Source organism: Aspergillus fijiensis (assembly GCF_003184825.1).
Source record: "Aspergillus fijiensis CBS 313.89 unplaced genomic scaffold BO72scaffold_44, whole genome shotgun sequence".
Lineage (NCBI taxonomy): Eukaryota > Fungi > Ascomycota > Eurotiomycetes > Eurotiales > Aspergillaceae > Aspergillus > Aspergillus fijiensis.
Window position 1 is genome coordinate 235,003 of NW_024469020.1, and position 20,320 is coordinate 255,322.

Below are 20,320 nucleotides of genomic sequence, written 5' to 3' on the forward strand. Positions count from 1 at the left end.
GGGACAAGGCTGGAGCGCAGTGGGAGAATGTGCTTTTGGAGGTTCAATTGAAGTCGAGGTTGGTCGAACGGGTCAAGTTTCTCTTGGGCTTGGAATTGCCTAAACCCTGCCGCTGATTGGCTGCTGGTCGGCTGCTAACTGGCTTCGGTGAAAACCGCGACTTTTCGGAACAACCAATTTTCGAGGCCGGCCGGCACCATTTGGTCTGATGCACTGCACTCCCTCACTCAGCTTCCTCAAACCACTACTCGATTTAATACTATTGGGGGCATGACAAAACTCCTTAATGCTGTTCTTTCTTCCCCCCATACCTCCATCCCCTGGTCTATGGCCCTCAATGGCTCTGGATCCCTCGCCTTGCCTCCTATTCGCCTCACTGGCTTGGTTTTAATCCATCGGCTCTCATTGGTTAGTCATCTTCTCCGCCGCGATGCCCTTTCTCAGCGCATCAATGGCCTGGCGAATATCGCTCCTTCCTTCCTCGCCATACATTACTAGCGATAGAATGGGCAGTCGACGAACTGTTCGGCCGCTTAGTCCCTACGTTGAGAGTTGAAGTCACGGGTCAGCGTGGTGTTCACTAAATTCCCACCAGAGAATGCACTGACCAGACTCTCCGACACCGCCTCCGCCAGCAGTGTGGGAGCGGCCTCTGGAAACATCGGGTAGTTGACAATCATCTCATCATACGTCGGTAACATGAGCTGCTCGGCCGGCTCTTCCATGTACGACAATCGCGTTTGAGGATCATCCGGTTGAAGGAGTTTCACGTCAAATGCGGCCCCTTCGATGATACGGTTACGACTCATCTCCTCGAGGCAATCTTTGTAGATGCGATAAATCGATCGGCTGGATAAATTCGGTACACATTGCTTGATATCGACTCGGTCGAGAAATGCCGGGTCCTACACAAGACGACGATGCTTATCAGCCGCTTTTATATTGTGCTATAGTTGCATGCTTACCAGGGCAGTCAATAAGTTGCTCGTGCAGACCACAATCACATTTGGATGGGCCTTGATTTTGTCGAGGCCTGTCAACAGAGCGTTCACGGCTCGGATGGCATCAAACGGTTCGTTGCTACTCAAAGCTCGATCTCTGCGGGCAGCGAGCGTCTCGATTTCATCGATGAATACGCAGACCAGCGTTTCGTCTTCCTCTTCAAGCAGCAGATCTATGCGCTCAAATATCTGATCCACTAACTTCGCTCCCTCGCTGAAGAACTTACTCCCTAGCGCATGCGCGTTGATCTCGAACATTTTACTCTGGGGATAGTCTTTCCCCAGGCGTATTGCGAGCTTCTGAGCTAGACCGCGGCTGGGATGCTTTTAGTGTTTGGACTCATGGTCACATGCTGGAACGCACCACAAGCTTGTTTTACCGGTCCCAGGTGGCCCCCATAGGAGAACCAGCTTGTTCCAATTAATAGTCCATCTGTCGAGCTTGCAGGCAGAGAATGAGACTAGATGTCTGTAATTAAGAAATCACGGAACGTATGCCTGTGTCGTAGATCACTTACGCATTCTGCTTATAGCAGTAAGGAGCGTTGACTGTATAGGCTCATCAAAATGCAAGCTATCAGGCATAGATTAGACCCGCGCGGGAGCATGGAGCTGGAGTTGGGGTAGAGCTTCCGTACGATTCCCAGAGTCCATTCAGATCTGAGTTGGGAAGTGCCATGATCTTCGCCCTCGTTGAGTTCATATAATTCTCGGTGTGACCATTGAGTGTCTGGGCGAGGTGAGGGTCCTCGGACTCCAGTGGTGTATGGAGCTGATATGCTTGAACATCCAACCTCACCTGGTCCAGGGGATATGCTCCGGACTCCATGGTACCACCGGTGCACTCGCAAACGAGCACGGAATCCAGAGCCTGAGCGTGGGAGCTACTCAGCCCATCTGGTCAACGATCAGCAGTCTTGTCTGGATGCGTTGGCTGCGGTTGACTTGCCGAAAGAGACGATCTCATGTCCGAGGGAGAGAACCACGAATTTGTCAGTCAGCCACTTGGTGAGTTCGTCTCGGATCTATTCAGGGGTCAGAGCGGGGAACTGTCGAGTCTCTTGGTTGCCTACTAAGTCCGTGCGGATGATGATGCCGTCATTGTTGGTCTTGACACGAGCTTCAATGTGAAGAACTGGCTGTTGCACTTCCATCGTACGTGAGATGCAGCTGGTCGAGCCCATTTTCGGCTCAAGATCCTGTAGTACTGGTGACACATGCAGCACCATTCATTGATAGGCGGATATGAAGTACAGTAGAGTTGAGATGCTCGTGGTTCAAGAGAGTCGACGAAAAGAGCAGGTCCTCGGCATACTAGGTAGCTTGGGGCACCTTCTAGGCCCGAAACTGTCCGTAGCTCAATGTCTTCTCTCTACAATCCCAACATCCAATTACTTTCCAATCACTACCGTTTCATCCTTGATGTTTCAGAGCATGGGTCTCAAGAACCAAAGGTTGGGGTACCAGCAAGGAAGCTGACCGTTCCTAAGCAGAACACCTAGTAGTACACTAAATTTATATACATCCTCGATGTTTTGGGAATCACGACTGGATCATAATTGATGGGAAGTACTTGACTGTGTTTGAGTCATTTTTCCAGATCTAGAACAGATACCCGCTAATTGATCTGAGCTCGCTTGCATTAGGTGAGGTCACTATCTACAAGTGACGACGTCAATTCATGTTGATGCTGTTGGTTTGATAAAACATGATCGAACCGGCGGCTTGGGTCGGAAGGGAAAAACATCCGGCTGATCCATTCCCATAGCCCGTTTTCTGGGGTTGGCGGTTGACACGGACCGTTGAGAGTGCCAATAGGTGCTCACAACCTCTTTATTTAATACAAAGCAGATCTTCTTTTCACATGCGCAGCCGTACAGGTGCCTTATCAACATTATGATACCCGGGCTACCGTGGATTTGAGCTCAACCTTATCGTGACCTGAATTTGGGGCCGCCCCGCGGAGGAGCGAACTACTTACTACTAGTAGCTTCTTGGTGGGCACCGCCCACTGGGACCCTGACCGACTTGCCCGGCCGGACTTCAGCTGCGCCGGTGCTCACTGAACCACAATTCATATCCCGATGCCAAATCGCAGTTGATCAAGATGCAGAACGCCAGGAATGGGCCAGGAAACAAACAGAAGCCCCGCAGAGATGTTTTGGCTTCACTCAGAATGGCCTCCATGGAGGAGATCTCCAGGGCGGCCCTTCCAGCAGGTATGGCCCATAAGCTGCGGCTTTAGCCAGAGATCCAGAATATGTTTGCTTGGGATCCTAATGTTGACCGATCGCAATGCAGAGATCATGTCGTCCATCCTTGATTATCTCTCCCCCGTCGACCTCATCCGAGTCGCTCGGTCGTCGAAACTCTTGCGCGAAATGGCGTACGATGATACCAGATGGGTGCAGAAGCTGAAACAGATCGGGTGCTGGGACGAATTGGAGGCTCGCAAACATGTTGAAGACACCTTTGGAACTATAGCCGACATGAAAACCATCGAGCACAAAGAGGCGGTGGATCTCCAGGAAGCAATCGATGCGACTCAGCGCAAATCTGACCACGCCTTGAGTTCGCTCGCGGATGGCTTCGACCAAATACAACTGTCTGCCCCTGCTGTTGCCAATGTCAAGGATGATTCAGAGGACGATCCGGTCTTGGGTGTGTTGAGACAGGTCAAATCAGTGCGCGGAGAAGCTCGTCAAGAGTATGGAAAGATACACGCGGCGTTGGCACCATACTATAATGATATTGTCACATTAGGAGCTTCGGCCGACAGTCTACTGTTTCGAGACTACAGCAATCCGCAACACCAGGCACAGATACTTTCTCAGTTGCAGGCGTTCGCCAACTGTGATTGTACCGACGGTTGGCATGAACGAACCCAACAGCTGCAGTCAGCTGTGTCGGCCTTCGAAACAAACGCGGTCAAAGAGTTTCGACACGGCTATGAGACTGAAGACATCGAAAACAGAATGCGGGAATACGCCCATGTGCTATATACGTTGAACGGTGGTGGCGCAGCAATCGAGCTCTTCATTCACCACAACCACCTGGTTACGCGCAAATCGGATTTTGGAAGTGTGACCGACTGTATCGACACTTTCGCTGGAAGTGTCAAGCTGGAACATACCCAGGCTTTCTTCACCCGGATGAGTGTCGCCTACAACGAGGAGGTCTCAATTATAAACCGTGCTTTCCCCCCGCAATTACAGGTCAGCACGCCATTTATCGAAAAAGTCGGACAAGACGTACTGTTCCCATACTTGACAGCTGTCTTCGACGAATTACATCGCACGAACATTGAGTCTTACCTCACAGCGGTTTCGGGAACCTTCGCACAATGTCTCAATCTATCGGATACACTGCTGCCCATTCAAAACTCGCCCGATACATTTGACGAGTTCTTGCAGCACGTTATTGCGAAAACATATGAACCTCACCTGGATCTGTATTTTGCAGAAGAATTAGACCATTTCCGGAAAAAGTCTGAAGCAGCAGTCGGGGAATGGGATCGGCAACTCTCAGAGCAGGCTGCATCAACTGAGCTGTTTCTGATGTCCAACATCAACCGACAGGCTGACAAACGGGACTTTCTGACCTCGTTCAAAAAAGTGATCATGGCGCCCGTCAACATCCTCCCCAGCTTTTCAGGGAGCAAGACAACGGAAACCAAGTCGACTCCAGACCCCTCTCCTGATGATGCGTCATCTTTGAAGAGCCCAAACCGATTTTCCACGATCGGTTCACCTGCCACACCTCCAGTGATGGAAGCACCGACTACAGAACTTGCAGCAAAGGCTGCAGTAATGAAATCCAAGCTAGAAGGAATTCGATCTCTCTTCAGCATTGAAATCGCTCTAAGCCTTGTGCACGCCGCGAAATCCAGCCTAGAACGAGCTGCGCAATTTGTCAGCATAGGGGGTGAATACGGAAGCGCAGCCAAGCAGCAGTGCGAGGCTATTTTCGTTGCTCTAGTGCGCATTCTTGGGCACCGCCATCTGATCGGCGGCTTTGACAAGGCTGTTAGCCATCTATCCAATTATCGGCCTCGCGAACAGGGAGAACGGGACCAGTCCGGAGTCGAGCCGTTGGTGACTTTTCTGGAGTTGGTCAATGTTGGCGATCTGATCTTGCAGATGATCGATGTTTTCTACGAGCAGGAGCTTGTTGGCGCTAAGTTAACCGATCGGAACGACTTCCTTGATCCGGCCGTCAAGGAAAAGAAGAAGTTCGAGCAGAACCTCGATGAGCGGGTGGCTGCTGGACTGAACAAAGGCATTGACGTGCTTATGGAGGAAGTGGATTATATCCTCGCGACACGACAGTTAGCGACAGACTTCAACCCCAGTGTTTCCCAGGACCCGTATCGAAAGACGATGGATGTGAACATCACTGAGGCGGCGGCTGCCGTAGTAGATGTGGTATCTTCGCATACCCAGATGCTTGTGGGCAGTACGGATAAGAGCATGCTGGATGTCTTCAACCAGGAGGTTGGACTGCGGCTTTTTGCCGCTTTGTGCAAGCACCTCAAGCGACAGCGGATCAGCATCGAGGGATCCTTGAAGCTTATCAGGTAAGCGCTCTCCCCTGTTTCAAATCACACCGTTGAACACAGCTGACACCCTCTCAAGCGACATGACCCACTATTTCAAATTCATCCAAGGGTTTAAGAACCAGGATCTCCTGATATATTTCAAGGCGCTACGGGAGTTGTCTCAAATCTACCTGATCGACTCGTCCGATGCCAAGGAGTTAGCCACCATCATCGCTGATGCGGATCGATTCTATGGGATCTGGCGGGTGGAGGAAGTGTACGAATTCGCCGAGCGACGAGCAGACTGGTTGCTGGTCAAGCGGGACGTGGAACGAGCCATGTATGGCATTGGATGTAGTGTTATGTGAACCACGAATATACCATGTATATAGAGAGCCATGAATACCCTTATTGAGAACCTATGAGTAGTTAATTTGGATCGTCAGGTAGCATCCGGGACGGTCCGAAGGGTCGATCCTCTAGTTATTCTAGATCTACCCTTAGTCATAGACCCTGCTTCTTCAAGGCGCCGTTGCATCATGCACTCATAATGTATCGGAATACTGAGAGAGTCTCTCCGTTTCAGGGTGTATCTTTGGTCTGGGCCTGTCACCTGGCAAGCCGTCACAAACCCTGTTTTTGAAACCTGAGAACATTGAGCAAGCGAACAATTGGTGGATTGACATCTCGACCTGCATACTTTGACCCTCTCTCTCTCTCTCTCTCTCTCTTTCTCTCAATGCAGCCCTTTTCTATCTCATCGTTACGACCTAAATAAACCACCATGACAGTAACCTGAATGACAACTGACCACCAAGATGACCACCAACAACCTACTCCCATCCACAACAAGATCAGCCATAACCACCACCACCACTCTCCATTGGCTCTACATCACCATCACCATCCTCCTCCTCCTCACGGCCCTAAGCGCCGCCGACCCCGCCCTCACCCAGCAAGCCACGACCATCATCGTCGTCACAGTGACTGCCACCACCGTCGCGACGCCCACCGTCCCCCACCCACCCTCCTACACCTCGCTCGACCTCTTCGCCAACACCATCCTCAGCGTCACCAACTCCTACCGCCAAGCCCACAACGCCAGCAACCTCATCTGGAACAAGAGCTTGGCCGAGTACGCGAAGAAATGGGCCGAAGGGTGTAGATGGGCGCATTCGGTAGGGACACACGCCCCTCTGCCCGCCTTTCCCCCCCACCCCACAGCATCTAAACCCGGTTACACAAAGCTTTATTACTAAAGAAAGTGGTATAAAAAAAAGCACGGCCCCTACGGCGAGAACCTAGCCTTTGGGTTCCCGAACGCCTCGGCCGCCGTCGCCGCCTGGGGCGACGAGGGCCTGCGCTACAACTTCCGGGACCCGACGGGGTTCACTGAGGAGACGGGCCACTTCACGCAGCTGGTGTGGCGGGCGACGACCGAGGTGGGCTGCGCGGCGGTGGACTGTGGGGTGGATGTGAATGATGGGAAGGATTCGCAGGGGACGAAGAATGGGGATACTGCCAACAAGAATGGCAGCAACAACGGGGAAGGCATCAATGGCATCCAGCGGCCGCAGGGCTGGTACGTGGTGTGTGAGTATACGCCCCCGGGGAATGTGATCGGGGGCAATGAGAAGCTGGGCGATAAGGCGTTCTTTCGCATCAATGTGCAGGCGTCGAGTACGTATTCGGGGCCGTGGCAGACCGCCGGCAATAGTGGGGGGAGTAAGACTTCCGTTGCGTCGAGTACGTCGGGAGCTGCTGCTGCTGTTGCTGCTGTCTTAAGGGGAAAGAGTTGGCGGTGGGTTGTTTATGGGCTTGTTGTTCTGGGGTCTGGGGGTCTGGGTCAGTGGGTGGTGGATTATCTGGTTGTTTAGTCTATATTTTTGTTGCAGGTCTGAAAGGAAGCACTAATCACTTAATCATAGTTGCAAGAACTGCTTTGAGTTTCATCATTGTCTGTCATCTCTCATACTACCGAACGTCACGCATATCATTTAATCTCCCCCACACGCTTGAGGGTAAGTGAAATATGCAATACAGATCTATTCGCTTTTTTTTTCTTTTGGTTTCGATGTTCCAGCAAAAAGTCTGCTCCCCACTGCTTTTGCGATCTGGAACCGAGCCAAAGGGCGTATCATGGGAGGAAGCTCACAGGAGGAAAGTGTGGAAACTTCGAAGAGAGAGGGAGAGGTAGAGGGAGGAAAAAATGGAGGAGGATATCGACAGACAAGATGCAGGAATGGAAGAAAGAGAAAAAATGGGAAATGGGATGGAAATGGAACACATTAAATACGGAAAAAAAGGAACCCCAATCAACCAATGATCTCCTCGCTCTCCTCGATAATCTCCTCGACAATCTCCTCGACAACGGTGTCGCCCTGTTCGTCGGAGACCGCGGAGGCATCCTTGGCCAGCTTGGGAGTATCGGCCTCCTCGGGAAGGCCGTAGGCCTCGCGCTCTTCGGCCAAGAGCTCCTTCTCCCGACGCATCCAGGCAACCCACTCGTTGAGAACGCGCTTGCGCGTCTCCACCACCGCGGTGTTGGCAATGTCGACAGCGTACTTGTCCTCCTCGTCGAACTCCTTGGAGTATTCGCGCAGGTTCTTGCGCACCTGCTTCTGCTCCTCCTTGCTGAGAAGAGTGGGGGGGCGAGGGCGCCAGACGAACTGCTTGAACTTTTCGGTCGGGTTCTCGGAAAGGGTCTGACCGGCGAAAGTGTGGATGTTCCAGCCGTTTTCCATCTACAGGTACAATTAGCAACGGTGTCTCAGCGAGTGCGAAGGGGTTCAGATTAGAAGATGAACATACCGAGTGAGTCCACACACTAGCACTGGTGACAACGTAACGACCGGTGGGATCCCAGTCGATGTCCGTGACACCGTAGTGCTCGACCGTCTTCATCAGTTGAAGGTTGGCAGCCAAATCCTTCTCACCCTCGGGCTTCTCACCCTCGAAATCCATATCCCAGAAATCAATGTCGAAGCTCGATTGAGAGTGAACCGTGGCAACAACAACGAAGCGACCCTTGGGCGACCAGTAGATGGCGTTGCTCGTCTTCTTCTCAATGGTGCGCACAAGCTTGAAGTTACCGGCCGAAACACCCTTCTTCTCGGGAGCGAAGAAGGAAACAGCCGTCTTAGGGGGAGCGCCAGCACCGCCGGCAGCCTCACCGTTCGTGATGAGAACGAAACGTCCTCCATTCGGCTCCCAGGCGAAGTTGATCACGGTATCCTTGAGACTGTCAACAACCTCGACCGGAACACCCTTCTCGCGAATGCGGAAAATCTCCAGGTTGGTGGCCATGGACTTCTTGGACTTGGAGTGACGATCCACCTTCACACAGACGTAGGTACCTTGTGATTGCCAGTGCAGCTTGACATCGGAGACGTTGAAAAGGTTACGGGTACGAACGATTTCTTTCGAAGGAACGCTCATAAGGGCGACACGAGCGGGGTTGCTGCCGATTTCGGGAGTCCAGAAGCAGAGCAGCTGTTCGTATTGCTTCACGCCCTCGCGGTTAACGGTGGCGGGGGACCATTCGAAGTCCATAACACCATCGATCTTGACGGAGGTCTTGCCCAGCAAGTTCATCCGGGGAAGTTCGTAGATAGAGATCGATTGGGATTGCTGCATTCTCGCAACGTACTTCTCATCAGCAGACCACTTGAAAGCGGGCCACTGAACCTTCTTCTTGGGCTGGGCATCACCCTCGGCACCAGGGCCAGCAGCGAGATCGTTGGAAACGAACGAACGCAGGGGCTTTCCGGTAACGATATCCCAGATGATGATGTTCTTTCCTTCTTCCTCGTAGGTCAAAACAGGGTGACCCTCCTCAACCTGAATGGGGCGCGCGGACCAGGTGGTGAGATAGTTCTCGCCGGGCGAGAACTCGACCAACTGCACAAAAGGGTGAGGGAACTGCTTTTGCTTCGAGAAAGCCGGGCCACCCCAGAGTTGAATACCCTGAGGGTGGACAGAGGCGAGGTAGGTACCCTTGGGGGACCACTGGACGAACAGCTGCGTCCAGTGGGCACGATCGACAACATTCTCGGGCGGGTGGTTCTTGTTGTTCCAGAAGACGCCGACCTTGTCGCCGCGGTAGAGGGCGAACTGGTCACGAGCGTTGGGGTCGGCGAGCCACGAGCGGAGGTGCTCCTTCTCCTTAAAGGGTTCGATAGTGGGGGGCTTGTATTCCTCGTCGACACGTCCTTCACGACCGTAGCGGTCAATATCCATCAGTTTGTTGACAGCGAGAGTGTGCTTCTTGTCGAGGGGGACACCGTGCAGGGCCTTCACGGCAGCGACGGCTTGTTCGGGAGTCTCATATTCGACGAAGGCGAAACTGCGACCCAACGTTAATTTTTCCCTGCTGCAGTTCCAGCCCGAGTTCCCAGTACATACCCTTCGGACATATTCTTGTCGTTGATGGGCATGAAAACAGCATCTTCGGAGGTGTTGCCGGCGGTGGTGAGCTTCCTCAACAAGAACTTGATGAGCTTCTGCCTGCTCTCCTCGGGCACGATCGGAAGCCCATCGATGACAACGAATGTATCCAAACCCTCATCAAGTTTCACTTCAAACTGCTCCTTAAGGTCTGCAAGACCAAGAACCGATCGCGGTCAGTGACGAGGGGCACGGGTAACGGATAGGATAGGACAGGACAGGACAGGACAAAGAACGCGAGTCGGGGTCGCACTCACCGGAGAAGTCAATCTCCTCCTCCTCCTCTTCGTGGAGGTCCTGCTCGGAGAGGGTGTCGAAACTGGGCGCCATATTTGCACTCACAGCGGACGGCGATAAAGAGGGGGGAGGGGAACGGGGTGGAGAGCGTTGATACGGAGGAGGAAAGATCCTGTTCTGGATTTTCTGCTGGTCGACCCCGTTTTGGCTGATTTTAGGGCAAAAAGAGCAAATCCCAAACCGCAAGCGCTTCTGTGTGCGAAGCAGCTGAGTCAGCTGTAAATCAGATCAGGTGACTATAGATCACCTGATCAGGTGTGGCTGGGCGGGACAGGAGAAGGAGTGGGGGAGTGGGAAGTCGGGGACTAACGTTACTACTAGTGTAGTGCACGTGATCTAGATTTACTAAGCCGTGTCCCCCAGCTTCTCGACCGGCTGATGATGATTGTCACTCTAACCGATCCGACCTGTACATCGGCTTGGCTGGACATCATAACAATCGCGATCCCACGTATCGTCCCTTCTCCCCCCCACCCCCCCGGCCTCTTCTCGTTTGCTCGTGTGGGTGAGAGCTGTTGGTAGTCCTGGACCGGCTATCTTCCAGTCATTATCTCTTTCCTCGTTGTCCATTACACAATCCCTCGTCTTGCATCGCATCCTCCGGGGATTTCTCTATCGTGCTCCCTCTTATGCCCCGCCGGTCCTAAGCGCCAGCGCTACGCCCAGATCTAGACGCTCCCTCCTCCCAGAGCACCACCACCCGCGCCCTAGACCCTGCCATTTGCTACCCTATTAGCCTACACCCAGCCTCTGGCTAGCAATTGACATCTTTCTGAGTCTCTGTTCACATTAGTTTTGGAATTCACGCGGATAGCGAAGCCACTGGAACAAAATGTCGCGTAAGTTCGGAGTCTGATGTTCCCGGGCCATGCAGCAGTGCCGAGATCGCTCTCAACTGACATCACCCCATTTTTGCGCCAGTCTCACCAGAGGCTCGTGTGCAGTTTACTCCGATCATCGATTCGATCTTAGCAAAAAGCGACCTGAATACCATCTCCGAGAAGCGCATTCGCAAAGGCCTTCAGGAAGAGATCGGATATGACCTTACCCCGCAAAAGGTCAGCTCCCCGGACTTGGACTCTCTTCGCGACACCCTGCTTTTTATACTTCCAGCGTCGGCGTAACATATTGCTAACCTCGTTTTCGTATCCAGGCTGCCGTCAAGCAGCTTATCATGGAACGTTTCGACATCTTTGCGGCAAGAGGGGGCATTGTAGCTGCACCCGAGCCGGCTGTGACTGCTGTCACAACCACCAATGGCCATGGCCCCAGCCATGGCTCCGAAACGCCCCCTGCGGACCCATCGTCTCCTGCACAGTCCTCGATTTCTCACAAACGCCAAGCGGATAGTGAGGATAACTCGGACCTTTCGAGCAAGACGCCCCCAGCAAAGAAGAAGAAGCCGGACAACGATATTGATGCGGATGCCCTGTACGCTGCAAAGCTACAGGCCGAGGAGAATATGCGCGCTCGTCAAACCCGTGGGGGCAATGCGCGCCGAGCTCCTCCCGTGAAGAAGAAGACCAAGGCGAAGACATCTAAGAAGGTCAAGGCGGAAGATGACTCTGACCTTGAGTCGGGCTCAGAATCGGGAAAGAAAGTCAACCGGTCCGGCGGTTTTCATGTGAGCTTCAGATTCTTCTTTTAAGTCTAACACGTTTACTAACACTTCCTCAGAAACCACTCACTCTTTCACCAGCGCTCTCTGCTCTGTTGGGTGGCGAGGTTACTGTCTGTTTCCCCCTTGTCTGTTATGTTTTTCTCATTCTCTGGCTTTGTTGCTGACTATACCACAGCTTTCTCGTCCGCAGACCGTCAAGCGACTCTGGCAGTACATTCACGAGCATAATCTTCAAGACCCTAGTGATAGGCGACAGATCTGCTGCGACGACGCAATGCGCGCAGTCTTCAAGCAAGACCGTATACATATGTTCACCATGACCAAAATTCTGAGTCAGAACTTATATAGCCCCGACGAATGACCTGTTTCCGTTGATCGAGAACTACGGTGACCGGTAGCCTTCAGGACAGGGCAGCCTGCGGCGAATATGTTGCTGCACTTACGACCATCTTATTTCCACTCATTGCACCGCATAAGGAGACCCGGCGCTACATTGCTTGTTTCTTATTTATTCTCTCATTGCCCTCTCATAGTGTCTCATCCTTGGCTCTTTTCTTTTCCCTTCTCCTGATTTTACTTACTGATATTGTCATTGGCGAGATGCTTGCCTCCTGTTTCCTTTTGTTGATTTGACTAGTTTCTCTCCAGCGGGAGTTGGTGCTGCCTTTGAAATAGGCGCGATGGATAATTCTATTTAGAGATCATATATGATTCTGATGGTGGGCTCATATAGCTTGTCGCCTTCCAGCGTAGGCATTAGTCAAAAATGCCAGAAATCCATCTGAGTGTGCATAAGCAATTGGGTTGCCTCTCCCTCCGCATTGAAGACTAGTAGGCCATGGGGCATTTTGGAGGGGATATGAGACACAACCTCGACTCGGTTTTTGTTTGAATGTTGTGGATGAGTTATCATGACTAGTAATGAGTCATACCAGGGACTGAGCCAATTTGTAACTATCGTCAGCCTCAGTGAATTAAGGAAGGGAAAGGGGGAAAGGAGGGGGATGTCATCGATGATGCTTATTTGCTCACTAAGCATGCCGCAAACCCGACTTTTTTGCCCGCCGCCGCTTGCACTGGAAAGCTGGTCATTAGCAGCGACCCCAACATAACTACACTATTCTCTTTACTCCTCCGTCACAATCAACGCTTCGTCGCAAAGGCTCCAGGGAGCCAGAGCTCTTTTTGTCACCCAGATCTCCTGCTAAACTTCGATCTCTTCAACTGGTTCCGCCAATCTCATTCACTACTTCTCCCATACCTCCCGATGTCTGAGACTCAACCTGCTCAGGCCCCCTCCGGACCGCAAGGCTCAAACCGAGGCGGCCGTCGGCGCGGACGAGGGGGAGGATTTGGAGCTGCTCGCCAACCTGGACAGGCGGAAGCCTCGCAACAGATAACCGACGGTCCAGGAAAAGGGTCAAGATCCAGAGGTCATGGACCCCGCCGCGGCGGCGGCGGCGGCGGCGGCGGGGGAGGTCGCGACAAACAGAAGTCCGCCGCGAACACGACTGATGCCAAACCCACAACCACAACTGAGAGTAAAGGAAAGCAGGCTGTCGCAGAGGATTCCGATGACGCGGACGATGGGGAGGTCTGCTTCATCTGTGCTTCGAAGGTTGAGCATACCTCCGTCTCACCTTGCAACCACCGGACCTGTCATATTTGCGCGTTGCGGTTGAGAGCATTGTATAAGAACAAAGCTTGTGCACACTGTCGGGTATGTGCTTCTGCTTTGTCCCCCCCATTCCGTTAATTGGCTAGGTGCTAATAATTGTGTGCTGCGACAGACGGAATCCAGCTTTGTGATCTTCACAGATGACCATGCTAAGCGCTTTGAGGACTTCACAGAAGCCGATTTCTCCCAAAAGGATGACAACCTTGGAATCAAGTATGAGAGTGGTGAGATCTTCGAGGACACTGTTTTATTATTGCGATACAACTGTCCCGAAAGGAACTGTGATGTCGCTTGTTTGGGATGGCCTGACCTGCATCGCCATGTTAAGACCAAACATGGCAGGGTGATGTGGTGAGTATCTTCGCTCTTGAGTGAGCATTTGTGCATTTATTTACAGATATTCTCTACCTCTAGTGATCTTTGCACACGGAACAAGAAGGTTTTTACCCACGAGCATGAGCTTTTCACTAACCAGGAATTGCGGCGACACGAGAGACATGGGGACGATGTTCCTGGTGCGATTGACCAAAGTGGATTCAAAGGACATCCAGAGTGTGGTTTCTGTCGGCAGCGTTTCTACGGCGATGACGAACTTTACGCTCACTGTCGTGACCGTCATGAGCGGTGCCACATCTGCGATCGACAATCAAGTAACCGCCAACAACAGTACTACATTGACTACAACGCGCTAGAGGACCATTTCCAAAAAGATCATTTCCTCTGCTTGGATCAGGAGTGCTTAGAGAAGAAGTTCGTGGTCTTCGAATCTCAGATGGATCTCAAAGCGCACCAGCTGGAAAACCACCCCAACGGGCTCTCGAAGGATGCAAGACGCGACGCACGTACAGTCGACCTTTCTACATTTGACTACAGAGCTCCGTACCAGCCTCAACGACAACGCCGTGGTGCAGGTCGTGGACGGGATCCCAACTCAGAGCCTCTGCCCGTCTCGAGCGCACAGCCCCTGAGACGAGACGAGATTGCCTATCAACGACAGATGGCCATTCAAAGTGCACAGTCTGTTTCCACTCGGAGTTTCGGCGGCCAGCTCACCCGCAGCGACACTCAACCTGTGCGCGCTCCCGCTCGATCCGCGGCTGCCACGCCTGTGCAGACGCCTCCGGCCGCATCCATGCCCGTTGCTGAAATGAGCGACCTCAATCTGAACGCAGATGCGGGCCCCGTCTCCCCTCAGGAACAAGCACGCCGCCTGCGCCATGCTGCCGTCGTAGAACGCGCCTCGAATCTGCTCGGCAATGATAGGAACAAACTCAACGAATTCCGCACCAGAGTTTCCAGCTATCGCACTTCCTCCATCTCGGCCACCGAGCTAATCGACGCTTTCTTCTCCCTCTTTGACACTTCCAGCACCGAGCTCGGTAAACTGATCAAAGAGCTCGCCGAGATCTACGAAGACGACAACAAGCGCAATGCATTGCTGAAATCCTGGAACGACTGGCGTGCGATCAACGAAGACTATCCTGCCCTCCCCGGCCCTGGCGGGACTATCCCCGGCATGTCGCCAGGAACCGTCAATGGCAGCGGCGTGGGAGGAAAGCGTGTCCTGCGTCTCAAATCCTCCACTGCGCAGTCCTCCCGATCCGCTGTCGGCAGAAGTGGTGCCATGCCCTCCGGGTCCTCTTCGGCCAGTGCTTTCCCTCCCCTTTCCTCTGCGACGGCTCGCTCTGCCCCGCGATCCAAGCCAGCTTCATCTACCCCGTGGGCAAGTTCAGCAGCAGTACCCACTTCCGCCGCCCCCTCGCCCTCCATCACCCCCCGCACCTACTCCACTCGCTCCGCCGCTCCCGCCACCTCCCGGCCGGCCCAAACCAGGAGCGCCGACGCTTTCCCAGCCCTCCCCGCCGCGCCCAAACCCAACGTCCTCATGGCAGGTCTCACCCGCGGCACCGTCCGCTGGGACAACCGTGCACCGCAGGTGAACGCCTGGAGCTCCTCGTCCCGTAACGACTCCGGCGCCAACTCCACCGCGGAGGACGAGGACTTCCCTGCTGTCGGAGGCAAGAAGGGCAAAGGCAAGAAAGGAAAACAGACCTTGTTCCACTTCGGATAATTTGGGGGAATATCCGTCTTTCTCCGCAAACCTGATACACTCAGTATGTATCTATCTACATAGACGATTTACACCCACACACCCACGAGCTCTGTACCTCCATCTTCTGAAGAATTCTTTTGTCATGTTTGAGCCTGTTATTAAGCGTGTTGTTTCACTCAGAGTTGGCTCGGGGACTTGTTTAAGGATACAAAAAAAAGTAGAGTTTTCATATTGTATATTTTGCTTTCCCGTAACACAAGTAGCTATAATCTTCTGCTTGAGATAGGAGGACGATCAGTACTGGAGGCCAAAGAGACTGTTTTTCTCTTTGCGAAGGTCTGTCTATAGTGGCCTTGTGGTTGCGAGAGAACGATGAGCTGGGGCCTTGTTAGGCAGGCGACTAGAAAGATCGAAGTAATACCACCAGACACCGGACAGATGTAGAGATTCTTTGAATCCGCCCTGAGTGACTCAATGCCTGGATACTACCAGGAGGTGCTACCGGGTACTGTACATATATGTTGCTATTCCTCTTCACCCTGGACATACTTCAACCTATATTAGACTGGGCAGCAGGTACGGTAGGTCTACAATGCTAAACCTACGGATGTTGTGCTATATTTCTGCCGGCAGGGTCAACGCGAACGCATTATTCCGACCAGCTCAGGCTATCCTCAGGCGCTTCCCGATCCATCGAGTTTTCGGGTCTCTCACCTTTATGAACTTCAGCTTCATCAGTATCGTCGTCTTCAGTATCATGGGTAGCATCATCGTCAGCGTCGTCTTCAGCGTCGTCTTCAGTATTGTCGTCAGTATCGTCTTCAGCATCGTCTTCAGCATCGTCTTCAGCATCGTCTTCAGCATCGTCTTCAGCGCCATCATCACCACTAACCTCCGCCGCATCCCCGTCAATCGCGGCCATGCGCAGGAGAAACTCATCCTGGAGACGCTTCAGCCACCGCCAAAGAGCCTTGTTACCCAGGGTCCCATCCCGCGCCAACAGCAACTGTTCCCTGAGCGAAAGGATCAGATTGCGCCTGCGGGTGACGGCCAATGCGCGGGTCTTCGCGTGCCGACGCCTGGCCATGCGGTCCAAATTCTCAGCGACCTCCTGCGCCGTCTCGAGGACACCCGGCGGGAGGTCGACCAGCTTGGCTAAGGCCAGGCCGTAGAAGCGCGTGGTGTCGGGTCCCTCGGCGACCCTGTAGAGCATGGTCATCTTGGACGCGTCGGGGCTGATCTCGGCGGCCAGATGGAGGCTGGCAACGCCGCTGCGCTCGCCCAGGATGACCGCCAGATCGCGGAAGTGCGTCACGAACCAGACCAGGGCGTGGCTCACGACCAGCGCCTCGGCGATGGCGATGGCGATGGCCAGGCCGTCGGCGGTGCTGGTGCCGCGGCCGAGCTCGTCGACGATCACCATGCTCGGCTGCTCGGGCTGGACGTTGCGCAGGATGAACGCCATCTCGCGCATCTCGGCGGCGAAGGTGGAGACGTTGGCCTCGACGTCGTCCGCGGTGGCGACCCGCGCGAACAGCTGGTGGATGATGGGGAACGAGGCATACTCCGCCGGCACGAAGCATCCGATCTGGGCCATCACGGTCATCAGGGCGATCGACCGGATGTAGGTCGACTTGCCGCTCATGTTGCAGCCCGTGATGACGTTGAACCGCGTCTGCGGCGTCGCGTAGACGTCGTTCGGGATGAATTTCTTCGCGTGGATCTTCTCGCGGATCGGGTGGCGGCCGGCTTTGATGGCGAGCACGTTGGTGATCTCCGGGCGAATGTACTCACGGCTCGTGGCTAACTGTGCGAAAGAGGCTAGCATGTCGAGAATGGCGATGGCCTCGCTGATCTTGAACAGACTCGATACCTCGGAGCAGATGCTCGCGATCAGATCCTGGACCGTCTCGTCGCTCATGTTGATCACTTCGTTGTGCGCGTCTCGGATCTTGTGGTTCAGCTTGACGAGATCGAGCGTCTGGCATTCGATGCGGTTCTTCTTGCGGTAGACATTGATGAAGACCTCGGGTAGTGTATGGGTCTCTGTGGTTGGAATGCTGATGTAGTATTGGCGGGCTCTATCATACTTCAGATCGAGAACAAGGTCATGGCATTCTACAGGCGTCAGAGAGATACTCGACGCAAGATAGTTTGGGGATGGCACTTGCCCGCTAGAGCAGTGACCAGCTCCGTAGCGTCTGTATTGGCCTCTTTATAAGCCTGCCTTGCGACATCAAGCAAGCTATTGACCCCAGCCTGGGATCCGGATTGGAGATCGAAGTGGTCAGCTCAAATAGTGGAGCACGGGAAAGGACCGTTACCCTGACGCAGTATATCCTTTGATTCCTGAGGTCGAGTGGCTTCGTCTGGTAGGTGACTTCTTCGTTCAGAGTTTCGTAAATCAGCTGCTCCAGTGCTTGATGACCTTCCGGGGCGCACAGCTAGAGACTGTGATTAGCCTGAAATTTCATGAAGCTGACTAGACTCTACCTCTCTGATGTTGAGGAGCAGATTACTCTGAGCCGGAGCAAGTGCCTTGTATATCGACTTGATGGATGAGACATATGTTTTGACCATGATGACATTGTTTACAGATTGCTCGACGTATCCGATTGCTCGTGTGGTAGGGATAAGGATAAGCTAGGCGGTTAATTCTTGCCTGTAAGTTCGGCTCGAACTCCACTCACTGAAGTCAAAGCCTTGTCGACGTCAAGGTAACCCTTGAGGGCTTTATCCATGGATATGTCAGCGCAGAAGAGAACTTAAGCAGCCAATCACTAACCCTGTCTGATGGAAACAAACATATCCTCTTTGGTGGCCAGGTCCTCGACTGCGTCGTAGCGGGCAAGTAGCTGCAATTCATCGGTAGAAGGCTGCAGAATATTGGCCCTGAGCAGCCGTGTGCCCATGGGAGTCAGTGTCTCGTTGAGTAGTCCGAAAAGGCTATCCTTTGACCTCGCAACCTGTAGGTTCTGAGTGAGCTCCAAAGATACAATAGTAGATAAGTCAATCGACATTGCACCCTGAGATGGCTCGTATTTGATTCGCAGAGAATGGCAGGTGAAAGCCTTGTTGAGTTCTACCTCGACGTATTTCAGAACCTGTCAAGGATCAATGACTGTTTCGCTCATCCTCGACCCTCCTGTGAGCACATACGGCAGCAAAACAGCAAGAGGCAAAATAGTTCCCCTCCAGGACCATCTTGATGGGTTCGACATCTTCTGAGAAAGCCAGTCTCTCCACGTATTCGTGGCCCATTGTTTCGGACCAGAACTTCCGGTCCACTGAAGTGAACGTTGTGTCTGGGATGTTCTCCTTGAGTATATAGGCGAGTTTGGATTCCTGAGCACTATTCATTAGGAGAATCTCCGTGGGCTCATACACGCCAATCTTCGTGACGGTCTTGACATAGGTCTGATTGTCGCAAATCTGACATAGAACCGCCTCTGCAGTAGAGAGATTGACGAAGGCCAAGCCAACCGTAGCTGTGACGCCGCGAGACTCGCTGACTGCACAGACAATATCTTGGGATGCGACGCTCGTCGCCGAGGTTGTCGGTCGTGTTGCTGTTCGCGGCCGCGAACTACTTGCTCGGGTGAGGGCGACGAATGAACCTGTAGCGCCCACCGAGGAAGCCCTGGAGTAGATGGAGGCCATAGTGTTTGCCTGGAGAGTATGCAGTCTTGGTGCGCAAGTTCTTCAGTGAGGTAGAAGTCTTGCCCAATTGGTAAGAGCTACACGTGATTGATCCCGGCGCGCTCCCAGTCCTAAGAAGTCTGTCTGATCAACCCCCTATTAGTGAATGAGACTATCTCATGTTGAAGAGAGCCACGTACTTCCGGCATGGCCGCTGGTTTTATATACAGCTTACATACACAACCCTCATTTTTTGCTTCAAAAAACTCTTGCTATTGATTAGGATTAACTCACTTACAGAGGTGCTGAGGGAGGCTTCCTCTGCTTATGTTACTAAGAATACTGAGTAATATACTATGTATGTTTTCCATAGGAGCTCAGACCTACTTGATATGATATGACCTCTTGATGATGCCGTTCTCTGGCCACATAGGACCTCCCAAAGACAGTCACGAAACCGACTCAGTACCCAAATTGCGGGCGGCGGGGGTTGGGGTATTGAAGATTCTCATCATAATGGTTGTCAAATAAAGGTAGAGGGTCCTGGTCTTGGAGATTGTGCATGTTCCTAAGAACCTTAGCGACCGTTCCATCCAGCTCCGGTTTTCGAAGAATTGTAGGCTGTCTTTTCGATAGACGAAGGACGTAAACAGGGATTAACATCTTGCAATCATGAGCAGTTTCATAGTTATAATCAGCAATATTGAGGTCGAGTAGAAAATAGGTCTTCCCGCGGAAGATTTTAGCAGCAACGAAACGAGTCTTGATATCCGGACGATTGTTCTGAAGGTACTCTTCAATCTCTGAGACAATTGGACGTATGGATTCTAAGTAATTTCTGGGCTCAAGAATACTATTTGGAGTGACACCAAGTATTCGCATGGTATCTGAGCCGACACTCGGCAGAAACTGAGAAAGGACCTCTCGAATCTGGCGAATGATGTGCTCCCGAATCATCGATTGCGTTGAGTCATCCATATTGGGGTGGGATAAGTTATGGAGATGTGGTAATTTAGTGAGTCGGACCGAGTGAACATTGCTGGTCTCC

The 20,320-nt window shown here is 52.9% G+C and overlaps 8 protein-coding genes across 8 annotated transcripts; 4 read left to right on the plus strand and 4 right to left on the minus strand.

Annotated features, from left to right (window-relative positions):
- Positions 1-206: 206 nt before the first annotated feature.
- On the minus strand, positions 207-2,267 carry BO72DRAFT_434395 (putative pachytene checkpoint component Pch2). The gene is made up of 8 exons (XM_040943238.1): positions 2,075-2,267; positions 1,951-2,026; positions 1,640-1,898; positions 1,520-1,575; positions 1,366-1,462; positions 966-1,317; positions 609-905; positions 207-540 (listed from the first exon to the last, which is right to left on the minus strand). The coding sequence occupies exons 1-8, from the start codon at positions 2,228-2,230 to the stop codon at positions 403-405; spliced, it is 1,431 nt and encodes a 476-aa protein (XP_040798896.1). The 5' UTR covers positions 2,231-2,267; the 3' UTR covers positions 207-402.
- Positions 2,268-2,790: 523 nt separating this feature from the next.
- On the plus strand, positions 2,791-5,950 carry BO72DRAFT_409488 (exocyst complex component Sec10 family protein). The gene is made up of 3 exons (XM_040942406.1): positions 2,791-3,220; positions 3,303-5,577; positions 5,636-5,950. The coding sequence occupies exons 1-3, from the start codon at positions 3,109-3,111 to the stop codon at positions 5,904-5,906; spliced, it is 2,658 nt and encodes an 885-aa protein (XP_040798897.1). The 5' UTR covers positions 2,791-3,108; the 3' UTR covers positions 5,907-5,950.
- Positions 5,951-6,107: 157 nt separating this feature from the next.
- On the plus strand, positions 6,108-7,442 carry BO72DRAFT_450344 (putative extracellular SCP domain protein Pry1). The gene is made up of 2 exons (XM_040945234.1): positions 6,108-6,716; positions 6,819-7,442. The coding sequence occupies exons 1-2, from the start codon at positions 6,357-6,359 to the stop codon at positions 7,413-7,415; spliced, it is 957 nt and encodes a 318-aa protein (XP_040798898.1). The 5' UTR covers positions 6,108-6,356; the 3' UTR covers positions 7,416-7,442.
- An 18-nt stretch (positions 7,443-7,460) lies between these two features.
- Positions 7,461-10,429, minus strand: EifCb (translation initiation factor eIF3 core subunit b). Its single transcript, XM_040945235.1, has 4 exons — positions 10,242-10,429; positions 9,943-10,135; positions 8,350-9,883; positions 7,461-8,282 (listed from the first exon to the last, which is right to left on the minus strand). The coding sequence occupies exons 1-4, from the start codon at positions 10,312-10,314 to the stop codon at positions 7,854-7,856; spliced, it is 2,229 nt and encodes a 742-aa protein (XP_040798899.1). The 5' UTR covers positions 10,315-10,429; the 3' UTR covers positions 7,461-7,853.
- Positions 10,430-10,687: 258 nt separating this feature from the next.
- Positions 10,688-12,687, plus strand: BO72DRAFT_450348 (SWIB/MDM2 domain protein). The gene is made up of 5 exons (XM_040945236.1): positions 10,688-11,120; positions 11,203-11,339; positions 11,435-11,905; positions 11,959-12,012; positions 12,078-12,687. Exons 1-5 carry the CDS (start codon positions 11,114-11,116, stop codon positions 12,261-12,263), a joined length of 855 nt encoding a protein of 284 aa, XP_040798900.1. The 5' UTR covers positions 10,688-11,113; the 3' UTR covers positions 12,264-12,687.
- A 289-nt stretch (positions 12,688-12,976) lies between these two features.
- On the plus strand, positions 12,977-15,851 carry BO72DRAFT_450349 (E3 ubiquitin-protein ligase HEL2). Its single transcript, XM_040945237.1, has 3 exons — positions 12,977-13,622; positions 13,693-13,931; positions 13,995-15,851. The coding sequence occupies exons 1-3, from the start codon at positions 13,170-13,172 to the stop codon at positions 15,649-15,651; spliced, it is 2,349 nt and encodes a 782-aa protein (XP_040798901.1). The 5' UTR covers positions 12,977-13,169; the 3' UTR covers positions 15,652-15,851.
- A 431-nt stretch (positions 15,852-16,282) lies between these two features.
- On the minus strand, positions 16,283-19,418 carry BO72DRAFT_515173 (MutS family protein MSH4; the record flags this gene model as incomplete). Its single annotated transcript, XM_040949545.1, has 8 exons — positions 18,793-19,418; positions 18,419-18,737; positions 18,324-18,364; positions 18,127-18,276; positions 17,958-18,077; positions 17,805-17,892; positions 16,519-17,751; positions 16,283-16,488 (listed from the first exon to the last, which is right to left on the minus strand). Exons 1-8 carry the CDS (start codon positions 19,291-19,293, stop codon positions 16,283-16,285), a joined length of 2,658 nt encoding a protein of 885 aa, XP_040798902.1. The 5' UTR covers positions 19,294-19,418.
- Positions 19,419-19,676: 258 nt separating this feature from the next.
- On the minus strand, positions 19,677-20,314 carry BO72DRAFT_450350 (uncharacterized protein). The gene has a single exon (XM_040945238.1). It carries the CDS (start codon positions 20,248-20,250, stop codon positions 19,735-19,737), a length of 516 nt encoding a protein of 171 aa, XP_040798903.1. The 5' UTR covers positions 20,251-20,314; the 3' UTR covers positions 19,677-19,734.
- Positions 20,315-20,320: the final 6 nt, after the last annotated feature.

Excerpts from the sequence above, each read along its gene's own strand:
- BO72DRAFT_434395 (XM_040943238.1), bottom strand. The coding sequence starts at position 2,230 with ATGGTGCTGCATGTGTCACCAGTACTACAGGATCTTGAGCCGAAAATG. Across the intron at positions 1,576-1,639 it reads CTGAATGGACTCTGGGAATC|CTTGCATTTTGATGAGCCTA; the intron begins GTACGGAAGCTC and ends TATGCCTGATAG. Across the intron at positions 1,318-1,365 it reads ACCGGTAAAACAAGCTTGTG|CCGCGGTCTAGCTCAGAAGC; the intron begins GTGCGTTCCAGC and ends AAAGCATCCCAG.
- BO72DRAFT_409488 (XM_040942406.1), top strand. The coding sequence starts at position 3,109 with ATGCAGAACGCCAGGAATGGGCCAGGAAACAAACAGAAGCCCCGCAGA. Across the intron at positions 3,221-3,302 it reads CAGGGCGGCCCTTCCAGCAG|AGATCATGTCGTCCATCCTT; the intron begins GTATGGCCCATA and ends ATCGCAATGCAG. Across the intron at positions 5,578-5,635 it reads GGATCCTTGAAGCTTATCAG|CGACATGACCCACTATTTCA; the intron begins GTAAGCGCTCTC and ends CACCCTCTCAAG.
- BO72DRAFT_450344 (XM_040945234.1), top strand. The coding sequence starts at position 6,357 with ATGACCACCAACAACCTACTCCCATCCACAACAAGATCAGCCATAACC. Across the intron at positions 6,717-6,818 it reads GGTGTAGATGGGCGCATTCG|CACGGCCCCTACGGCGAGAA; the intron begins GTAGGGACACAC and ends TATAAAAAAAAG.
- EifCb (XM_040945235.1), bottom strand. The coding sequence starts at position 10,314 with ATGGCGCCCAGTTTCGACACCCTCTCCGAGCAGGACCTCCACGAAGAG. Across the intron at positions 9,884-9,942 it reads GACAAGAATATGTCCGAAGG|TTTCGCCTTCGTCGAATATG; the intron begins GTATGTACTGGG and ends GTTGGGTCGCAG. Across the intron at positions 8,283-8,349 it reads CTAGTGTGTGGACTCACTCG|ATGGAAAACGGCTGGAACAT; the intron begins GTATGTTCATCT and ends TTGTACCTGTAG.
- BO72DRAFT_450348 (XM_040945236.1), top strand. Across the intron at positions 11,906-11,958 it reads ACCGGTCCGGCGGTTTTCAT|AAACCACTCACTCTTTCACC; the intron begins GTGAGCTTCAGA and ends ACACTTCCTCAG. Across the intron at positions 12,013-12,077 it reads TGTTGGGTGGCGAGGTTACT|CTTTCTCGTCCGCAGACCGT; the intron begins GTCTGTTTCCCC and ends ACTATACCACAG.
- BO72DRAFT_450349 (XM_040945237.1), top strand. The coding sequence starts at position 13,170 with ATGTCTGAGACTCAACCTGCTCAGGCCCCCTCCGGACCGCAAGGCTCA. Across the intron at positions 13,623-13,692 it reads AAGCTTGTGCACACTGTCGG|ACGGAATCCAGCTTTGTGAT; the intron begins GTATGTGCTTCT and ends GTGCTGCGACAG. Across the intron at positions 13,932-13,994 it reads AAACATGGCAGGGTGATGTG|TGATCTTTGCACACGGAACA; the intron begins GTGAGTATCTTC and ends CTCTACCTCTAG.
- BO72DRAFT_450350 (XM_040945238.1), bottom strand. The coding sequence starts at position 20,250 with ATGGATGACTCAACGCAATCGATGATTCGGGAGCACATCATTCGCCAG.